Source organism: Caloenas nicobarica, chromosome 2, assembly GCF_036013445.1.
Source record: "Caloenas nicobarica isolate bCalNic1 chromosome 2, bCalNic1.hap1, whole genome shotgun sequence".
NCBI classification, from domain to species: Eukaryota; Metazoa; Chordata; class Aves; order Columbiformes; family Columbidae; genus Caloenas; species Caloenas nicobarica.
Genome location: NC_088246.1, coordinates 43,703,309 through 43,723,466, shown reverse-complemented (window position 1 = coordinate 43,723,466; position 20,158 = coordinate 43,703,309). Strand labels below are relative to the sequence as shown.

At 40.8% G+C, this 20,158-nt stretch overlaps 1 protein-coding gene across 11 annotated transcripts in view; it reads right to left on the bottom strand.

The window, feature by feature from the left end:
• The window catches only part of RBMS3 (RNA binding motif single stranded interacting protein 3), a 713,822-nt gene that overhangs the window by 68,888 nt on the left and 624,776 nt on the right, over nucleotides 1-20,158 (bottom strand). For all 11 annotated transcript variants that reach the window (XM_065627651.1, XM_065627659.1, XM_065627650.1 and 8 more), the window contains 3 exons: nucleotides 13,226-13,272; nucleotides 4,352-4,448; nucleotides 1,653-1,703 (listed from right to left, as the gene is read on the bottom strand). In XM_065627651.1, coding sequence (XP_065483723.1) covers nucleotides 1,653-1,703; nucleotides 4,352-4,448; nucleotides 13,226-13,272 — 195 coding nt within the window. The remainder of the gene's footprint in view (nucleotides 1-1,652; nucleotides 1,704-4,351; nucleotides 4,449-13,225; nucleotides 13,273-20,158) is intronic.

Sequence of the window (20,158 nt, the reverse complement as noted above, 5' to 3'; positions counted from 1 at the left end):
GCATCGCAATGGTGGGAATTGGGCTTCCAGGAGACAGTCAGTCCCACACTATGGTCATTGCCCGGTGAGAGAAAGCTGAAGAACTTGTCTCCAAAGAATTGAGGGATGTAGAAGGGGCCTTCAAATCAGGTTGAGAGTCCTGTGCTACTAAATGGGGATGTAGTGTAATTATATCCATGTTGTTGTATAGCTAACTCTCACTACAGGTTACTGTAGTATGAAGTCAGAATATTTGAACACAGATGTGAATAACAAACAATTCCAAACAATACACCTGTTGCTAGATAGGCCAAAAGACCTGACCATGAGGCCTACTAGGAAGTTAATATTAGAGTAATAACAGATGAGATGTCTAGCAGGAATTAACTTTTGATTGTAGAACAAAACCTATCCCAGAATTGAGAATTCAACCATGGACAGGTGACTGACAGTTGATTGAGTATCCAGTGATTATTGCCAAGTTTTGTGGACGTGCTTAACCTAAAGTAAATTTTGCTCATTATAATATTGTTTTAATCCAAAAAACCACCTCCTCGTTGAAGGATACTGCCTCCAGGAGAGGACCCCTAACCACTGAGCATGTGTAGTAAGAATAATGTTATATAACTTGTACGCAAATATTGTAACAAATCAGCCCTACAGGGCTGTCCTGAAGGCGTGTGTACAGGAATAAGTTTTTGTATAAATGATTGAGACTTTTGTATTGCTGGTATGCTAGTTTGATTTAGCATCCAGACTTGTACCACTCTGTAATAAAACCAATATGTCATCTCTGTGTGCAAAATTTATCTCAGCTGCATGCACACCAGGTAAAGAACCCTGTTTTAGGGACAGCACACCTTCATTTTCATTTTACCCTCCTCATATAAATCAATGTATTGATGCTTACGTGGAGTACGTGTTTGAATTTTGATTAATGACCCCATTAAGTGGATCCATACCTGAGAAACTGATCAAAGGTAGGAAATTAAACTAAATCAATTTGTACATAGTGGGATTCAGTATGTTGTTCCCTTCTGGTATATCTCTAATGTTTAGGCAAAGTGCATTAAACATTTCTATGAGGTTAACAAAAAATCACCTGCACTGTTTCTAATGCATTTTGGTAGAAGTGGAATGTAGCTTTAAGTAGTAGTTATAAATTAATGGAAGATGACAATTTACTCAAGGAAAAACAAAGAGTTGATTGGTCAAATCATAAATCAGATTCAGATTTGGCAGAGACTCTGTAGGACAGTTGTGCTTTACCCTTTTCCAGTACTTGAAATAAATTACTGAGGCATTGAGGACCCTTTAAAGTATATACAACTACAAAGGACTTTTTTGATGGATAAGCATACAAGGAAGGGCTAACGTGTTGATTCTGGCAATTCAAAGTACGCAGGAATGCAGTGATCTTTCAGGCCCTGAAGCAAGCTTCAGAAGCAACACTTTAGAGCTTGTTATTCTCTTACAATCAATGCAATTAGATAACATATCGCCCATCCTCCCTGCCTCAGTCCTTAAAGAAGCAAAGTCTTTACATCAGAGGGCTCTTGTCAAAGGGAGCAGTTGGCTGCTCTTACATGACCTAGGACTTTAATGGGGCTGACAAGCAGAGGGGGGCTACAGTGTAAGCACTTTTAGCTGGACATAAGCAAGCATCCACTTACTGTTGGTTGCATAACATATGGCGGATGAGGCATCCATGAAGTACTCTGGACCTGCATATCAAATACTTTTAATTAGCACAGAAAAGTTTAAAACAGAACTTAAAGATTTACTTGAAAATACTCTTCCTATTACAACTATAGAGCTAATTTTGGCAAAAGACTTCAGTCATTTAACTCAATACAAAATTCATTTATGCTTCAGAAGGTTATTGACAAAGGAAAAAGCTTTCAAATTTCATTCAATAATGTTTTCTACCAAAGTCAGAAATCTGAGTGATTGCACCATTTCCATGATCCACACGGTTTTGTCTCATAAAGCAACCTTCAATATTCCATGTTGTCCTATTTTTTAATTTCTATTGTTTGCTTTCATCTATCAATATAAGCACGAACATGTCATCCAACCAACAGTGGAGGAGACATAAAATGTTCGAAGTTTATTTTCAAAAGTATCTGTGTGAACTTTCAGAGGTATAACATTTTCAGAAATTCCAGAATGATTTATTCCGTTTTCAGTAAGAACTGAAGATTTAATTCAGAGTTTTTGAAGTTTATTCTAATTGAAGGCTTCTATGGCAAAGCTGGTTTAAGATGTCCCTGCCCCTGAGGATCAGCTCTTACCTTGGGCATCATGGGGTCCATTCCCACCAGAACTCTATATGCCTCCCCAAAGTTCTTCTTTGTTGTTCTGCCTTATAACTGACATGTAACAGATTCCGTGGATGTACCTATTTTATTAACAATTAAATGCATTACAGAGTTCTTGTGTGTTTGTGGTGGTCGTAACACCCTCTTGTGCTAAGCATGAATGGCCCACATGCTACCACAACTCAGACTCAACCCCAAGAACTGTGTATCACTTTTTCCTTTTGCATCAGTCTGGGCACCACAACACACAGGAACTACATAAAGATAACGCTGTGCTACAGGCATCCATGGGCACCTCACGAGTTATCTCCAGCCTCATAGAGATGGGCATGTGGCATGTCAGATTGAGCACCAGCAGGGATGACTAGGAGAAAACTGCAAGGTCCTAATTCTGCAGATGCCCTGTGATTTTGTTCATGAAGCAAGTGGTGAGAAATAAGTCTATAATTGTGTGCCTTGAAACATGCTGAAGTTTATCAGAGTAGACTTATTGCTGAGAAGCAAGTTCTGTGAAGCATCTTTAGAACCAAACCCATCACAAACATGTAAACACACTTCTACCAGAAATTTTTCTATTGTGAGTCTCCCCTAGCTAAAATACATTACAGCTGTCACAGTTTGCTGCTGCTCATTGCTCCCACCCTTGCAGTTCCTCCTCTGCACCAGGTCAAATGTCTTAAGGCTTATACTGCAAACTATCTATAGAGAATGATATGGGTAGAAAAAAAACAACCAACCAACCAACCAACCCAAACCAAACCAAACCTCAAACCCAAATATTTTTGGTGCGAATGCATCAAACCATGAACCAATGCAATGGTTCAAGCTGTGATGGCAGAAGGGAGCAACTATGGAGCAGTGATGGGAATAAGTGGCTGAGTGGTCTGAATTCAGTGGCCTGAAAAAGAGGGAGGAGGTACGAGTCTCTTAAGCCAGCTTTGCTACTGAGAAAAGCACACATAAGCTGCACCTGTATGTCTCTGGCACTGACATTTCTTTGGTGTTGCCATTTACTGAAATTTACTGAATTTATTTCACCAAACAAACTTTTGTTTGGCAAGTGTTAGACAGCCATCTAAAATGAAATAACACAAAAGTAAAAAAAACCCAAACTATAAGAATCATTTATCTCTGAAGATCAAGTTTAAAACACAGTACGTGTAAGCACAACCTCCCAGAATTAGCTGTAAGCAGTAGCTTAGAATCTCGAAAAACCCCCAAACAAACAAAAAAACCCCTAACATTAAGAACAACCCACCGTGCAGCTTTGCAAGTTTAGGTAGTTTATCTCAGGTAGAACTTGGAATTGGAAGAGCACTGATGCTATAGGACAGAAATAACTGAAATGGGAAAATGTATAGCCAATGGCCAGTTGCAGAGTCAAGCGATATGTTCCCAGAGAACAGCTAATAATAAAACTATACAACCCAATTTTGACTTCCATGTCTGAAAGCCAGAGCATGGCAATAATTTCCCAGTGGAGATCTGTGAGGGATAGGCTGAAAAGAGAAATTCTGAACGACAAAACGTGCGGGAGACTAAAGAAGGATATGAGGACAGTTATCCTCAACCAGCTTGCTTTGGCAGGGATTATTGGATAAAAATGAGCACTTTTAAAGGATGCTGTTCCTGGAGGAAATACAGCTGAGGTCAAAAGGTCAAAATACAATGCAGTCAACATAAATTATAAAAAAGTGCACTTAAAAAAAACTTTTGGCTAATGAAGGGGAGCCAAGATGACAAAACATTTCAGTAAGAACGATAAGATTCTGCTGTTGTCAACTGGAAATGAAGCAAAATGCTGTTTACTGGAGAAGCTGATTAAAACATTAAAAAAAAAGTTGACTTTCATTGCTAGGGTAAACAATGCAGGAAACACTTGAAACTCTACACCAAATGATACCTGAATACTACTAGAAAGCCTTTTGTTGAAAGTGTGACTCAAGAGTGCAAGCACTCACACAATTTTCTGTGGTATATGCTCTGCCTTCATCCACATCCAAAACATAATTAACTGGGAAACACAGTAGACAAGCGCAAATCTGACGTACCTGATATGTAGAGACAGGGGAAGCAGCAATGAATGGTGTGATTGATGTCTGTGGAATCATGCGGTTTGTTGGAATACTGTACGGTGAGGAATAAAATCTGCAAACAAAGAACAAAAGCGAGATTTTTTGAACCTTTTGACTGCTAGACTCTGACTAACTAATTCACTGCCTCCTGGGCAAAGACAAAAAGAGTCTATACAGGTAATTATGTCCATCTATTTCCAAAATCACAACAAAGAAGATGTGATGGCTCCACTGAACGGATCTCGAAAATGGAAAGGAGGAGGAATATTTGCACAAAGCGTATTTTTTTCACTTCAACTAGCACAAATATAGAACTTCACGATACAAGAAGTAATTATCTGAAATGCAAAGACAGCTGATTTTCCAGAGCGCTAGCTAGGGAAAGGAAATTTCTTATGCAATATCGAAGACAATATTACTGATTTCATTTTTACATGCCGTACTATTTTCTTTTCCAATCTTAATGCTTCAGTGCTGAGAATAACACATTCCATATACATGCCTGAATTATTTTACAAGGGATGTCTGCAAAAACTCTGGCTGAAATTTTCATATTCATCTAGGCAGAAAGAAAAAAAAAACACCTTCTAGTGAAATGTATCACAAATTATGACTCTAAATGTCCCAGGCAGCACTGAAAATCTCAGATTTAGTTGTTTTTATTTCCAATGTTGCATGCTATGAAAAAAAGTTGCACCATCTTTTGCTGGATAGTAATAAGTGTTATATTCCTTCTCCTTCCCTGTGGGTTAACGATTATTGATAAAATTATCACTTGGAAAATATTGCTACTAGTGGATTGTGTAAGTACTTAATATGTGTGTGCTCATAAAGATTTTTGCATTTCTTCTTTTTTTCAGTTTTAATTGTAAGCCAGAAAAATACAATTCCTTAAAAAAAGGAGAATGTTTATGGTCTTACAGCTGTCAAAATGCTGATATTTTGGATTCTGAGAGGGAGAAACACTCCTGTGCAGTGTTCTCTTGTCTGATACATAGCGTGCAACAATCTCAGGAGTAACAGAAGATTTGGCACATATGCTCTCTCTGTAACAGTGAAGTGGATTACACTCCCTGTCATTTTTTTTTCCCCCCTCCCCACGCTGAGGCAATCAACAGTAGCTTTCCATGAGAGCCACGCAACAAAAAAATCATTACTGGTGTATAAACAAGTGCTCTATTTCCTGATCGCCCTGGCATCCCGCATTTAGCACTAATCAGTCTAGTTCAGAGTAGATGCATTCATTCTGGATGCAGGCTCAAATAACCACTGATTTCATCCAACCAATTGCCTCGGAAAAACAGGCTGCCACATTGCAGGTTGGGTGGAAACATTCAAAGTTAGGAGGGGAGAGGGAGACAGAGAAGCAATCATTTGTTCTGTCTATTCCAAACAAGATTTCAAAATGCCAAAAGCAGCAGGTGGCGTCTGAGTGATTTTTTTGTTTAATAGAAATATATGGCTATTTTAGGAACATTTATCTGCCCTTACAATGCTCGCACAGAGACTATTATAAAACTGTGCCTTTGCCCAATTTTGTGTATATCCTATTATGAGAATTTAGAGGCATTTGTATCCCACTGCTTGTATCAAAGATTAAGTTCATAGAACATTTGAGGGAAAAGGATTTTTACAGCACTAGCTGGGTTCATCTATGGCATTCGCATGATGCATATGCTATCAAAGTCCTGTTACAGGGATGTTCTTCCAGACCAAGGTTAACCAGAAATCACTTTGGCTATGCTGTCGCTAAGTGCATGAACTAAGAAATGCTGTGTGCGGCAAATGAAAACAGTCAATGGCAGACTGATAGAATTCACTCTATAGGTAAAGTTTATAATAGAAATACATATAAACCACTTGAACTGAAGGACAGTATAAAAACAAAACTCTTTTGAGAAAACAACACATTTTTTTCTTTCTGTTCTTATTCTCTCCATCAACCAGGCACTGATAATGCACTCATACTGTGTATGAACTGCTCGGACAAAGGTGAGTGCAGGGGACAACCAACTTCCCATTTGAAAGTAGTGCTGACTCTTTGGAATAAACTCTCCAATAAATCCCAGTAAAAGCTACCAGATTTACAGAAAATGTGTGCTAAGCCAAGAACTTGACAGACAGCTAACCATTTCAGTTTCAGCTTAGAGATGCAGTTATCTGAATAGTACATAAGCTTGTAGAATATGCACTCTGGTAATGTGAAGAATACAACCCTTCCAACACACCTGCCAATACCATTTATCTGTCACAGTTTGGAATGCTCTCAAATAAGCATCAAATAAAACATACTATCAGGACACTCAGCTATATTGTGAAAATGCATGCTTCAGAGCATCAAAGAAGAGAAAAGAAGGAAACCTGACACAGCAAACGAAAATGTGAAAAAATCCAATTCATGTATTTCAATTTTAATAATAATAAATCAAGTTTAACAATCTGAGTCACTGTGACAAGCTGTAGGTCAAACATTTTGCAACCAGGAATCCCTTACACCCAGAGACAAAGGCTTGTCTTCCTGCGCAGTGTCACCTGTGCCCAAAGGGATCTGCAAAAAGGATGTGAATGTCTCTGCCACACATGGAGTACAGTGGTGTGGTGAGGACAGAGGTGTCCTTGCTGGGGACAGATTCAAGCAGAGACCCCCCCAGGTGTAGGATGCTCAACCTGCCACAGTTCTGGATCCATGCACCGCCCTGCAGGGCCTCCTCACAAAAGGGCTCAACACGCTCTCACCCATGGGACACGGAGGCATCTCCCCAAATTCCCTTTACATACAAACAGGCTAATATCGTAATTGGCACAAGTGACATGCTGGGGACATAATAAAAGAGTCCTGGTGTAAAACCTACAGCATCCCAACGAGATCTGCAGCTGCTGACTTTGCTGTATTTGATCTTAGGTTTTCCTTTTTTTTTTTTTTTTTCTTTTTAATTTAGGCTCAAGCAGTAGTGAAATGAGGTGGAAGATGCATGTTATAAGTCCAAGGGAATACAGGATTCTCACTCATCAGAATATGTACATTAGAAAGAGGAGAGGAAAGAGATATGAACTATAATGGCTTTGACTCATTTTAGATATATTGTTCAATTATGCCCCCAAGTTTCCTCACATTAAAATGTACAGCATCTGGTACGGTACTCTGAGAGATGGAATCTTTGTGGTAGTTGACCTGTGGGCTCTGAGAAGAGCTCTCCAGAAGGCTCAGCTGCATTTTCCACAAATGCAGTTTGCATCCATATATTGGCCTGTGCTATTTTTTGCAGGCGTGAGCCAGTGTCCCTGCTCCTCAGCTGCAGTTGCTTTGCTAGAAGCAACTGCATAGAAAGGCAGGTGGCTGGGATGAGGCAAAATGGACATTGCCCTTGTATCGAAAATAGAACTTTTCAGCACGGCCAGAGTCCATAACCACAGGGAAAACTCATAACTAGGAGGCAAAAAGATATTCCTGGATGTTCCTGAAAAGGGGTTTATAAAGGGCTCAAAAGAAAATGTTTTTAAGAGACATTAAAAACAACCACATTCCCAGTACATCTTCAGGCACACATAAGCAATGCTTTAAGAACAGTCTTCTGTTGCTTAACAGGCAAAGCACACACTCCCCTCCTCCATCAACCCTCCCTCTGCATTTGGGGACTGCATTATCTGTAGCGTCTGGTCGCTATTTCCCTGCCAAAAAACAAACAAAAAAATCCATATGGTTCCCATCCTATGGGAGAATGTGCAAGCTTCCACACAGAATCTGCACAAGAGCAAGACCCTATTTGCACTGCAATAAACACCATTTGCTCATGCATCATGCCTGCAGGCAGTACTGAAAAAGTTAGATTCATAAATAGTATCCTGGGGCTCACATAATGTAAGAGTATTACCAAGCGTTATCAAGGCAGCAATTTTCTGTTGCAATAAGCCAGAATCAGATGTTTGAGACGAAAAAGACCTATCTGAATATTGAGCCCATTGGCCAGCAAATGTGCAGTATAGTCCCCCAGATATCAGATATTAAACTGATACAGTACATCGCAATCTTAGTCAAATGGCCACAAGGACTCAAGCCTCGGGAACATTTTAAATGAGCATCCTTACAGTGCAAGTACAAGAGCTCTGTTTTGTTCTTTGTATGAGTGCATTAAACCACTAAACCAATATTAATACCACACATTGAAAAATCAATAGCATATTACAACAGGCACACTACTCTCCCCCAAAAAAACCTGAATACCTTTGTAAATGCAATTCAGAAAAGGCTGATTATAAAACAAAAAAGGCACAGAGAGACTGGCAGAGGAAAAGAGCTTATCTACTGCATTGTTTGGTTACCATGTCTTCAGTAATTCATACTGCAATGCTATGGTATACTACAGGCTGGATTCTCAACTCCATTATACCAGTTTTATGCTGATGTAACTCCACTGGATGCTTAAACAGAGTTACATGGGCATAAAAACAATATAATGAAATGGAGAATCAAGCTTTACAACATAACAGGCTCGGTAGAAAATTATCTATTCCTTTGTGGGGAAAAAATCTTAGCTGTTTTTAGTGAAAGCCTTTCAGTCTCTTTTGTTTTATTTCTGCCATAGATTTTCAAGGCAAATATGCAGTTATACAGTAATAAAACCAATAGTACTACACCAAGAGCAATGAGAACCCACCTTTTCATTTGGACAATATACAAGAATCCAGATTTTTCCCTGAGGTTTGGTTATGCACCAACTCCAAACCTAATATAATCCAAGCCTCTTAAGGAACTGTGAGTTTTAAATACCACCCTGTGAAACCTGCAGAGACACGTGTCTAGTAGGCTTCCATCCTCCATATAATCCTGCATGGACTTAGCAATTTGCATGCATCACAATGTATCTATCAACCTTCTGAGAGACTAAGAGACATCAGCATATGCAGCCAATCTTTCTTTTTAAATTTTATTGGTAATTCATACCTCACCTGAATCTTCACCTTGGCTTGGGTATCTCCAGCCTCAGTGTTACTAAGCTTCACACTGGTGGGCACCCGAAGCACTGAGCAACTCATGCTTACCGCAGCACACCAACAAGTTCTGAGCTGTGTGCAGGGTCAATATCTGCTTAACCCGACCCCTGCACCAAACAGGCCTGCTACAAGGAAGCAGGTTCTGTTTTACAGACCTTCGGGTAACATTGCTCCACGCGAACCTTAACAGCTTGGTCCACCTTACTGCCAAAGCATCACGCAGCACGTTACCCACAGGGTGGGTATGGGCACACCACCGACATGAGGGGGGTGCCAGCAGCAGCTTTGTGCTCCCTTCCAGATTCTCCTCACTGTGAGGAAGAACAGTGTGTGTTTGCCTCATGCCCCTTCACCCATGCTTAAGTTAACTTGTTTTATTTTATGCTGTTTAAGAGCCTTTAACTCTCTTTCAGCATGGCCGTGAACTTGCTACCACCATACCCGTGTCTTGTGCCTGTCAGCAACAAATTGCATTTACACATTTTACAAGGAAAGCATCAAGGTGCTCCCAGACTTCGCTAAAATAAAACCCATGGGATAAATTTTTATTGTACTTGCAAGGAAAGAGGCTTATGAAAAATAGTAAAAATCTATAACTACAGGATATGTAGAGACTATGAAGGGAATGCCTGGGGAGCTAAAAAGAAACTGTGTAACCAAAGGGTCCTGGTGATCATCCAGTGACCGCAATTTAAAGATGCAATCAAGGGATGGAACAACAGTTGTGTAACTTTTGGTGGACAAATTGATTTTTGTGCATAGTAAGAGCTTCTCATGATACTTCATGCAATCAAGATCTCACCATAAGTGCATTTTGAATGAAATGGTTTTGTCCTGATGAAACTGAAAATATTTTGACACTCTAGAAAGAAGAGATATGTCAAAACAGTAATCGTCACTCTTAGAGAGATATCCAGTGCTGTAGTTTATTTCATGCCTTACAAATAAAAGAACATTTAAAAAACTGCAGAGTTGAAATTCTCCACTGAGTACTATTTATCTTCCCAAAGATCACTGATAGTGTGTTCAAACAACTGAGTGACAAAACCGTCTGAGCAGCCTGAACACCTGAGCAGCATGGGTACTCTCTGATACAAAGAATGGCTGATTCTGAGAACACCTTCATAATTTCAAGAAAATTATTCTTGAAGTAAAATGATATTAATCTCAAAGAATCATTCCAATTACAGTTTCCAAAACATTCATGCAACTGACATGCAGGAATTCCTTTGAAATAAAAGGCAGTTGTCCAGATGAAAGCCAAGCGATCAGGCCCACTTGACTGGAAGCTGGCAAACGTGACAACCATCTACAAGAAGGGCCGGAAAGAGAATCCGGGTAACTACAGACCTGTCAGTCTAACCTCGGTGCTGGGCAAGGTCAGGGAGCTAATCATCTTGAGTGACATCATACGGCATATACAAGAAAACCAAGCAATCAGGCCCAGTCAACGTGGGTTTATGAAAGGCAGGTCCTGCCTGACCAACCTGATCTCCTTCTACGACAACGTGACCCACACAGGAGAGGAAGGAAAACTGTGGATGTTGTGTACTTAGACTTTAGTAAGGTCTTTGACACCATACCCCACAGCATTCTCCTGGAGAAACTGGCAGCTCATGGCCTGGATGGGTGTACTCTGCGATGGATAAAGAACTGGCTGGATGGCCGGGCCCGAAGAGTTGTGGTGAACGGAGCGAAATGCAGTTGGTGGCTGGTCATGAGTGGTGTTCCCCAGGGCTCAGTATTGGGGCCAGTTCTATTTAATCTCTTTATCAACGATCTGCATGAAGGGATTGAGTGCACCCTCACTAAGTTTGCAGACGACACCAAATTGGGTGGGAGTGTTGATCTGCTGGAAGGTAGGAAGGCCATACAGAGGGATCTGGACCGGCCGGATCACTGGGCTGAGGCCAGTTGTATGAGGTTTAACAAGGCCAAGTGCCGGGTCCTGCACTTGGGTCACAACAACCCCAGGCAGTGCTACAGGCTCGGGAAAGAGTGGCTGGAAAGCTGCCTGGCAGAGAGGGGTCTGGGGGTGTTCATTGACAGCCAGGTGAACATGAGCCAGCAGTGTGCCCAGGTGGCCAAAAAGGCCAACAGCATCCTGGCTCGTATCAGGAATAGTGTGGCCAGCAGGACCAGGGAAGTGATCATCCCACTGTACTCGGTGCTGGTGAAGCTGCACCTCGAATCCTATATTCAGTTTGAGGCCCCTCATCGTAAGAAACACATTGAGGTGCTGGAGAGAGTGCAGAGGAGGGTGACGAAGCTGGTGAGGGGTCTGGAGCACAAGTCTTAGGGAACCGAGGCGGAGGGAACTGGGGCTGTTTAGCCCTGAGAAAAGGAGGCTGAGGGGAGACCTTCTCACTTTCTACAACTACCTGAAAGGAGGTTTTATCATGGAGGGTGTTGGTCTCTTCTCCCAAGTAGCAAGTGATAGGACAAGAGAAGATGGCCTCAAATTGCACCAGGGGAGGTTTAGATTGGATATGAGGAAAACATTCTTCATGGAAACGGTTGTCAGGCATTGGAACAGGCTGCCCAGGGAAGTGGTGGAGTCACCATCCCTGGACGCGCTTAAAAGGCATTTAGACAAGGTTCTCAGGGACATGGTTTTGTGCCAGAGTTAGGTTATGGTTGGACTTGATGATCTTGAGGGTCTCTTCCAACTGAAATGATTCTATGATTCTATGAAACACTGGTGGATAATGAACTAGTGATGGTTTTATTTATAGCCTAGAATGTGTTACCAACTGGAAAGTATGATGATGGAGGAGAAAGATTTGTTTGGGAGGTCAGAACAGGGTAACAGAACCAGAGGATTCTGAAATCACAACTATGCAAAAACTCTCTTTTTTCTGAGTTGCTCTGGTTTGGCTGCTTCCTGCATGGCAGTATGACAGGTCCTACAAAGCTACTGCATGTAAAGGGCAATTAAGCAAAACATACTGAATATTATATATTTTTTTTTAAACTAGTGAGAATGTTAGTTTTTTTCCTAAATGCTCTAAGTAGCAGTGCCCTAACGAATATTTAACAAATAATTCTCATCCTGTATCAATATATCCTGCCCTTCAGCTGGAGAACGTGGACAGAAGTATGTACAGAATTTGATAATCATATCACACATCTCTCTGATCAGAGTGACTGTCAAAGAGTTCGGGGTCAAACCTCTTCTTTCTCTTCAAATTGTTGTTAACCTCCCTGAAAGGAGAGCTAGATTTCAAGGCTCTGGTTTTGTAGCTCATAAAATAATTGGAAATTAAATCATTCGATGATGTAACTTCTCTGGTAAATTTGAAAAAAGGTTACAATTCTTTGTGTTGGCAAACCATAGTTGAGAAATGAAGAAGAGTGTTGCTCTTGTTTTACCCCTAAGTCACATCTACTTACACACTAATTTAAGGCTTTCTCCCTGTTTGGCATTTCTATTCAGACAATGCTATGGAAACAAGCCAGCTTGTAGAGAGAACCCTACATGAAGTAACAGCTCTATTATCCAAAATACACTGGAATCTTCAATGAGTATTTGAACAAAAGCAAAGTCAGTAAAGGGGAACTTTACTGGTTTCCATTTCATGACAGAGAGGGATTAAGAAAACATCCACTAGCATTTGCCAAATAGAGATGGAAACTATTAGGAAAAACAACTTCCCATTCAAATGGATATTACAAACAAGAGGGCATAAAAACAAAAGAGAAACTAAAAGAAGAACTTGACAATATAGCATTACATGCCTCAGACAAAATACGACTGAGTGAATTTGCTTCTGAATAGGTTTCAACACAGAAAGAGAAAACAGAAGATGGCATTCAAAATAATCTTTAAAAAGGCATAAGAAAACATGCATTCCTTACCCATTCTGTATAGCAGCTGTTGGATCATAAGTCAAAGCCATGCCAGCCTGCATATAGTTAGGGAAGAAAAACAGATTTTTAATATTACTGCAGAAAAAAAAAATAAAAAAGGAAAAAAAGGAAAAAATACATTAAACATATTTTAAGGCATTATGAATAAAAACTGAATGCAACTTAGACAGAAATCTAAATTCTGCAAGGAATCTCAGATGGCCCAAAGCAGCATGGACAGATTGGCTACCTCCCTTGCCTGAGAGATCCCTGAGAAACAGATCTGTTCAGTATGTTGGTTGTCATTTCTCCATAACGTTTAGGCCAAATGGTGCTTCTGTTGCACCAGTAGCAGTTAACAACTCCACTGAGATCAATGCATTTGATTGCGCACTATAAGAAGACAGGGCCAAATCCTGCTGTTGCCTGTGAGACAGGTAGTTGGTAAATATTCTAAAGTCAACTTCATGAGAGCTTCTGGGGAAGGAGTCTCATCTTTCCAACAAAGGCCACACCTTGTGTGACCCCAGACATCTACCATTTGCCTGGGCTGTCACTCCTACTGAGAGTGACTTCATTACCATGAAACAAGAAACAAAGAGTGGGCTGTGAAGCAGAAAAGACCAACAAAACCAAACAAGTGCTTGAGCTTTTAAACAGGGCTTTTAAAATACTTCAGAGGTCTGGATGGCAAAAGAATTTGTTAAGGGGCTACATGGAGCCTTTCAACTGCCGTTCACCACCAAGCAGATGGTGACCTGTGTGAAAGGTTTTGGCACTGTCAAAACAGCATCCAGTTAACATTTGTCACCACTGCCACCATTAGCAAATACATCCACAGGTACCACAGGAAAGGCGGGGAGAGAGCAGAGCTGGAGACGGAATTTCCTGCTCCACCTTATGGTCCAAGATGGCAGTCGAACCCATGTGGGAAGGACATGCTTTTTCCCCAACATCCACTTTAAGACATGGGACTGACAATCTCTCCTCTCACACACTGCACTTGCTCTGACTTTTTGTCTTCCCTTTTTTTTTTTTTAAACCCTTTTAGTGAAATAGTTCCCAATGTAACACACTGCCTGGAGATGAGAAGACATCTCCCTTTGTGCAGGACTAGAAGGAGAGAGGAGAGGCTCCTATTCCTCAAGGTGCTCCTCTCCCTTTGACAGCAGCTGAAAAATGGCCGAGGCACCATCTCATCACAAGGTACCGTATTTCTCTCCTCTCATCATACAGACCATATGCTCGCTGCCTGAGACAGGAGACAAAAGGATTCACGTCAAGGACAGGTGCTTTACTAACAGTGCAGGAAGGTCCACACTCCTGGTGGGAGCTTTTAAGGGCCCTGGACCCATCTAGCAAAGTACTTTTGAATAACGGCATCTGCCCCCATCCAGATGGCTGCTCAGAGAGGTCAGGAAAGTGTTGGGGCTTGGATGGCTCCCACGCAGGCAGGTGAGCAGGCAGGGTAAGTGCTCTGGTGACGAGCAGGCAGAGGGCGGGCAGCACTCCTAGAAGAGCCAGGTTAGCCCAGCAGCTGCACATTGCTCTAAGAGGAGATGGTCCAAGTTTCCAGAGGCCAAAAATAATTTCTGATCCAAAAGGGTAGGCTTCACACTACCTTATGTAGCCCAAAAAAAAAAAAGTTCATGTAATTATTAAAATTGTATATTTTTCCTCATTATTCTTTTAAACAGATGCTAGGGCAAATGCTTTGCTTATTAAAAATGCCATTGTTTTAATGAAACATGTACTATCTGCCAAGCAAAGGATAATTCAGGAGACTAAGGCCAAGAACACATGGTTATTTTTTAAAAGCACATTCATTTCACACACACACACACACACGGTTATTTCTGCAACTTTAAAACGTCAAAGAATCAGATTTAGGTGACTCCAATCACTGCTAATTTTGATGTAGAAAATAAATTAGTTTAGAAAATCATAGAAGGATGATCTACTTAACTTGTTTTTATATTCTTATGTCTTATACATTCTTAGCATATTGTATCATTTGGTAAGGTTGCATTAAGTACTAATGGAAAAGTATACAGTTCATCCCAAAAGAGAGCCAATAAAACTTTAATATCGTAAATATTTTTTTGTCTGCAATGCATTTTCCTTTCTCTTTTCAACACTTGTAAAATTTGTTATTGCTCTCTTTCTATATTCCTGCACTTGTAAAGACAACTTAAATAGTATGTCAAAGCCCTAGAGGGGCAGAAAAACGAATTCTAACAATTTCTTTAAAAAATTAAAAATAACAAGATATTCTCTATAAATCAAGGTGTTGACATTTTAATATCTCATCACACAACTACTCAAGACCAAGAAAAAACCCCTTATAATCTCTTGGGAAAGGAGAGATCCAAGATTTCTAAATAAGGGAGTTTCTAGAGTTAATGGACCTTAATGTTGCCTGGATCAGAGCTCACTATATCCCAGAGCTCACATTAGTGTGACCTGGGGACAAAGTTGCAGTGGGGGAGGGAAGGCTGCAAGGAAACAAAAAATGAACAATTGCTCTTATTTTAGTTTCTTTGACATAAATAAGAATGAGGGTGCAGAAAGGGTAAATTGCAGCAGGTCTTGCACTGGAGCCCTAACAACACTCAGTGTCCACATGAGACCTGCAAACACACATTTACACCACTTACAGTTACTTGTCTTATGGATATTTGAGCACGTGGCCATGCACCAAGCCTCAGCTTGACCTCTAACCCCATCACACGCCAGAGCTGTGTGTGCGTGCATGCAGAAAAACTGCACGTACCCCATGCTCTAGATATTGGCATCACATCCCTTAGGTATTATTGGTCTTAGGAACAAGGGACACTGTTGTGGGCCTGGCGAGTACAAAATAAGAATGGCTGGACACTCCTCTCTTTATCCATGCCCCATATCCATACTGCACAGTGACAGATTACCAGAATCTGCTCAAGTACTTCAGCAGTGACCACTATAAATATCACTATCACATTTGCCAGTAAAGGAAAGTTTCACATTAGACAAATACGGCACAGCATGTGGCAATATGTGCATATGGTATATACCACCTACGGTAATATTGCTAATATCCCCCCATTGCTGAATAGCCTTAAACAGCTGCTATTTCAAATAGCTGCTAACAGAGGACTATTTACTTCTTTCTTGTCAAGTTGTGTAATTCCGCCCTACCAAACTATGCTGGCTGGAAGCCCAGAAGAGGCAAGAGCTAGCCTGGACCAGTGAAAAATTTATGGTCTGATGCATCCTAATTCATCAGAAATAAAAACTGATGAGCAATAATAACTTACTGGAAAACTGTCTGCACTTTCCTTCATAGCACACAAATAGGAATTCCCAAAATGCCACATACAGAATATAGGGTTGGCCTCAGACATCCACGCAACAGAGGTCCAGCTTATTCTGTCAAAACCACACAACTGAGCATAGCTGACACTGTGCTTAATACAGTATTAACTATTCTGAGGCACTGGCTGATGCCTCTATAGCAGTCCTCTGTTGTGCTGAAGTGTGTTTTCTTCCAGGTCTTCTCATGCACTGTTTTGCTCATGTTTCAGTAGATGGACAGGGTCTTACTCCTTCTTCTCAAAGTGATGCTGATGAAATGCCACTTGAGAGAGTGGCATTGATGATGGAATGCCACTTCAGGAAAGTATTTGTCAGATAAACCTTCTATGGACACACAGAATTTTTTATGTCACTCAGACAGATAATGGACACATGTTCAGCTACTGAATGAAAATTCTGCACTTCAACATTTCAGTATGCAATCCCCTAAAGTAATTAATAAAAGGAGTATCTGCTATCAGTCCTGTACATAATTATAAATAAGGACAATTCTCAATGATTACTTAACTAGTATATTCAGAATGTCACAAATGACATAGAAATAAAACCAGATTATTTAAAATACCCATTTTTCAAGAAGACTAGTTAAACCATATGTGTTTACCCACCACTTGTGTTTATCCACCACTTATTTTTACCAAAGTGTCTGAACTTAGAACAAGGGAATTAAGATTTTTGCTATTTTGTTGTTGCAGTTTTCTAATTATTGACATTGGTGAATGAAGAGATTCTAATAACAAGAAATGCAGTCTGCATCTTTCTTTAAATTTAAGCTCCGTCCTTCAATAAAGCGCAGAAAATATCAGAAAGCTTCTGGAAGGCAAAGGTTCCCCCAGGAAGTTTGAAGGCCTTTGTTCAACACTCTACTGTGAAAAATTTTCCATGGGCAAAGACGAGGTGTTCTGTTTCTGGGTTTTTTTCCCTCTCTTTGTTATGATTTGAACATAAATGAGCACATTTGCCTCATTAAAAAGACTCTCAGACCATCACATTTGCATTGCTTATGTAAATTGGATTTGTAAATCTCTCAAAGAAATGATTAAGTTGTGGAGTGACTATTAAGAAAAAATTATCGCATCTTCAGTATCATGTGAAATAAGGTGGGTTTATTATTTCTCTTCCAAATCTCCCTGAACTCTTACAAGAATCACAGAATCATAGAATGTCCTGAGCTGGAAGGGACCCACAAGGATCATTCAGTCCAACTCCTGTCCCTGCACAGGACAACCCCACAGTTCATGCCGTGTGTCTGAGGGCCTTGTCCAGTCTCTTCTTGAACACTGTCAGGCTTGGGGCCGTGACACCTCCCTGGGGAGCCCGTTCCAGTGCTCCACCACCCTCTGGGGGAAGAACCTTTTCCTGATGTCCAACCTAAACCTCCTCTGGCACATCTTTCTGCCATTCCCTTAGGTTTTGTCACTGGTCACCAAAGAGAAGAGATCAGCTCCTGCCCCTCCTCCTCCCCTTGTGAGGAAGCTGTAGCCGCCATGAGGTCTCCCCTCAGTCTCCTCTTCTCCAGGCTGAACAAACCAAGTGACTTCAGCTGCTCCTCATATGGCTTCCTCTCCAAACCCTTTACCAACTTTGCAGCTGATAAAGAACAAGCTTTATCAGCCCAGTATCTGTCCTCCAGCAAACAGAAGTATCTATACATGATCAAATTTTAGGTTGCATGGTATCTTCTTTGTTGTTGGGAAGTAGCTTTCACAAACAGCTTCACCAACATATCACTACCTACTCTCAGTGTACACGTCTTTCCCTCACTGTGTGCAGAACTTCACCATAATACTGACCAACTTCAGAGATACCCCATGCCTCTTCCTCAGAAGTGAATTTTCCACATATCTCCTGGAACCTGCTTTGGCCAGCCTATGCCTGGTGCTGGAGCACTTGTGCAAAGCAAGGCTGTTGTCACCACAAGATTTACTTACTGTGCAGGAGGCCACAGTCTCCTTGGAAAAAATTGGAGAGGCCTACAAACTAAAAAAGTGTGAAATCCATTGATGTGATGGGTTTTCCAAGCAGAAGGCTCCCTGGGTTTCTCTTCCTTAAGGTGAGATTCGGAAAAATAAAGTTGTACCCTAGGACTCAAGGGATTTCTGTGGTGAATGGATGTGGGATTCAGACCAGAAGATGTCTCTCTTCCCCATCTCCTCTGACTCACCCCCTCATCCTTTCACATGTAGGACAGTCTTCCCAGGGGAATGGGTGTGCTCTTGGCTACTACAGTAGAATCAATTGAAATTTCAACACTGAAATTCCTGTACTTGTTTTGTTACCACCACCAATATCTGCAATGGTAACAAATCTGGTCTGACCACTGCACAAGGATCTCTTGTGCTCTGAGAGCAGATACTCTGACCGAAACACTTCTAAAAAGGAAGAGAGAGGAGGGGGAAGGAACCAACAACCCAAATGAGATTCATTTAAAATACTGATTTAATAAAATAAGCTCAGTCAACAATAAAGTTAACTTGGCAAAGTTCTTCTCTTCCATTATTTAAACAGTTCTGTCAGAAATATTCCACATTATTAGAAATATTTCTGAATTTAATTCTGAATAAAAACGCTTTTCTTTTTTTAGAGAAGGAGAAATCTAGGAAGTGAATGTGACACCTCTTGTAGAGACAGATGCATATGAAAGAAATGGAGCATTTCCCAGTGATGTGTGCTCCTTAAGCAGCAACTGCCACTTCTGAGAAAAAAAGTGGTTGTGGAGAAAAAACTACATAATACTGAGGTCAAACTTGGGAAGTGACTCATGAACCTCAGAAGGTCAGAGGTAGAGCTGGTAAACACAATGACAAGTTCAGATATCCAGATGAATGACAAGAAACCCTTTTTGTCCTACAGAACTGGACTGGAAGTCAGATCTACACAGCTTCTGTTCTCAGTCTTGAGTCACTTTGTTCCCGCTTCAAATTATCTGATGAGTTAGAAGAAAAGCGCTGAAGTTCACAAAAGTTAAAAAAAAAGAGATGCTAATATCCTCCTCATAGAGACATATATAATGAAATATAATTACTCTGTTTCCACAGCTGACTCATACATTTAACCTTGCCGTCTTCAGGCCTATGAACCATCTGCTTTTGGGGATGTGGCACACCCGTTTTTCCATCAGTCTGATCCAGTGTTAAATCAGCTGTGGATTACAGTCACATCTGCACACTAGATGTGTGTGTTACAGTGAGGTAGGAAGACTTCCAGGGATCGCTTGCAGCGCTACTGAAAATGACAGCCCACCAAATACCTGTCAGGGATAGAGCAGAATGCAAAACCAGTGATGTCTTTTTCCCCCTGTCTCCAACATCTGTTTATTCTGCATAAGAAAACACTGTCGCGGTTTGGAGGAAAACCCAACTGCAAGAAAATCTTGTAGGCAAATGGTAGAAGGAGATCCTCCTTTTCACTACAGAAGGAAATCAAAAGCCAAAATGAAAACCAAGAAAATTAATATCAGGAAGCAGGTACAGTCCTGATTCTACTTTAACCAAACTATTGCCCTTATTATGAGCAGAAATGCTCTTTTAAAAATCTTCCTTTCAGGAACAGGGATTTCATATAGGTCATTATCTTAAAATATTTATA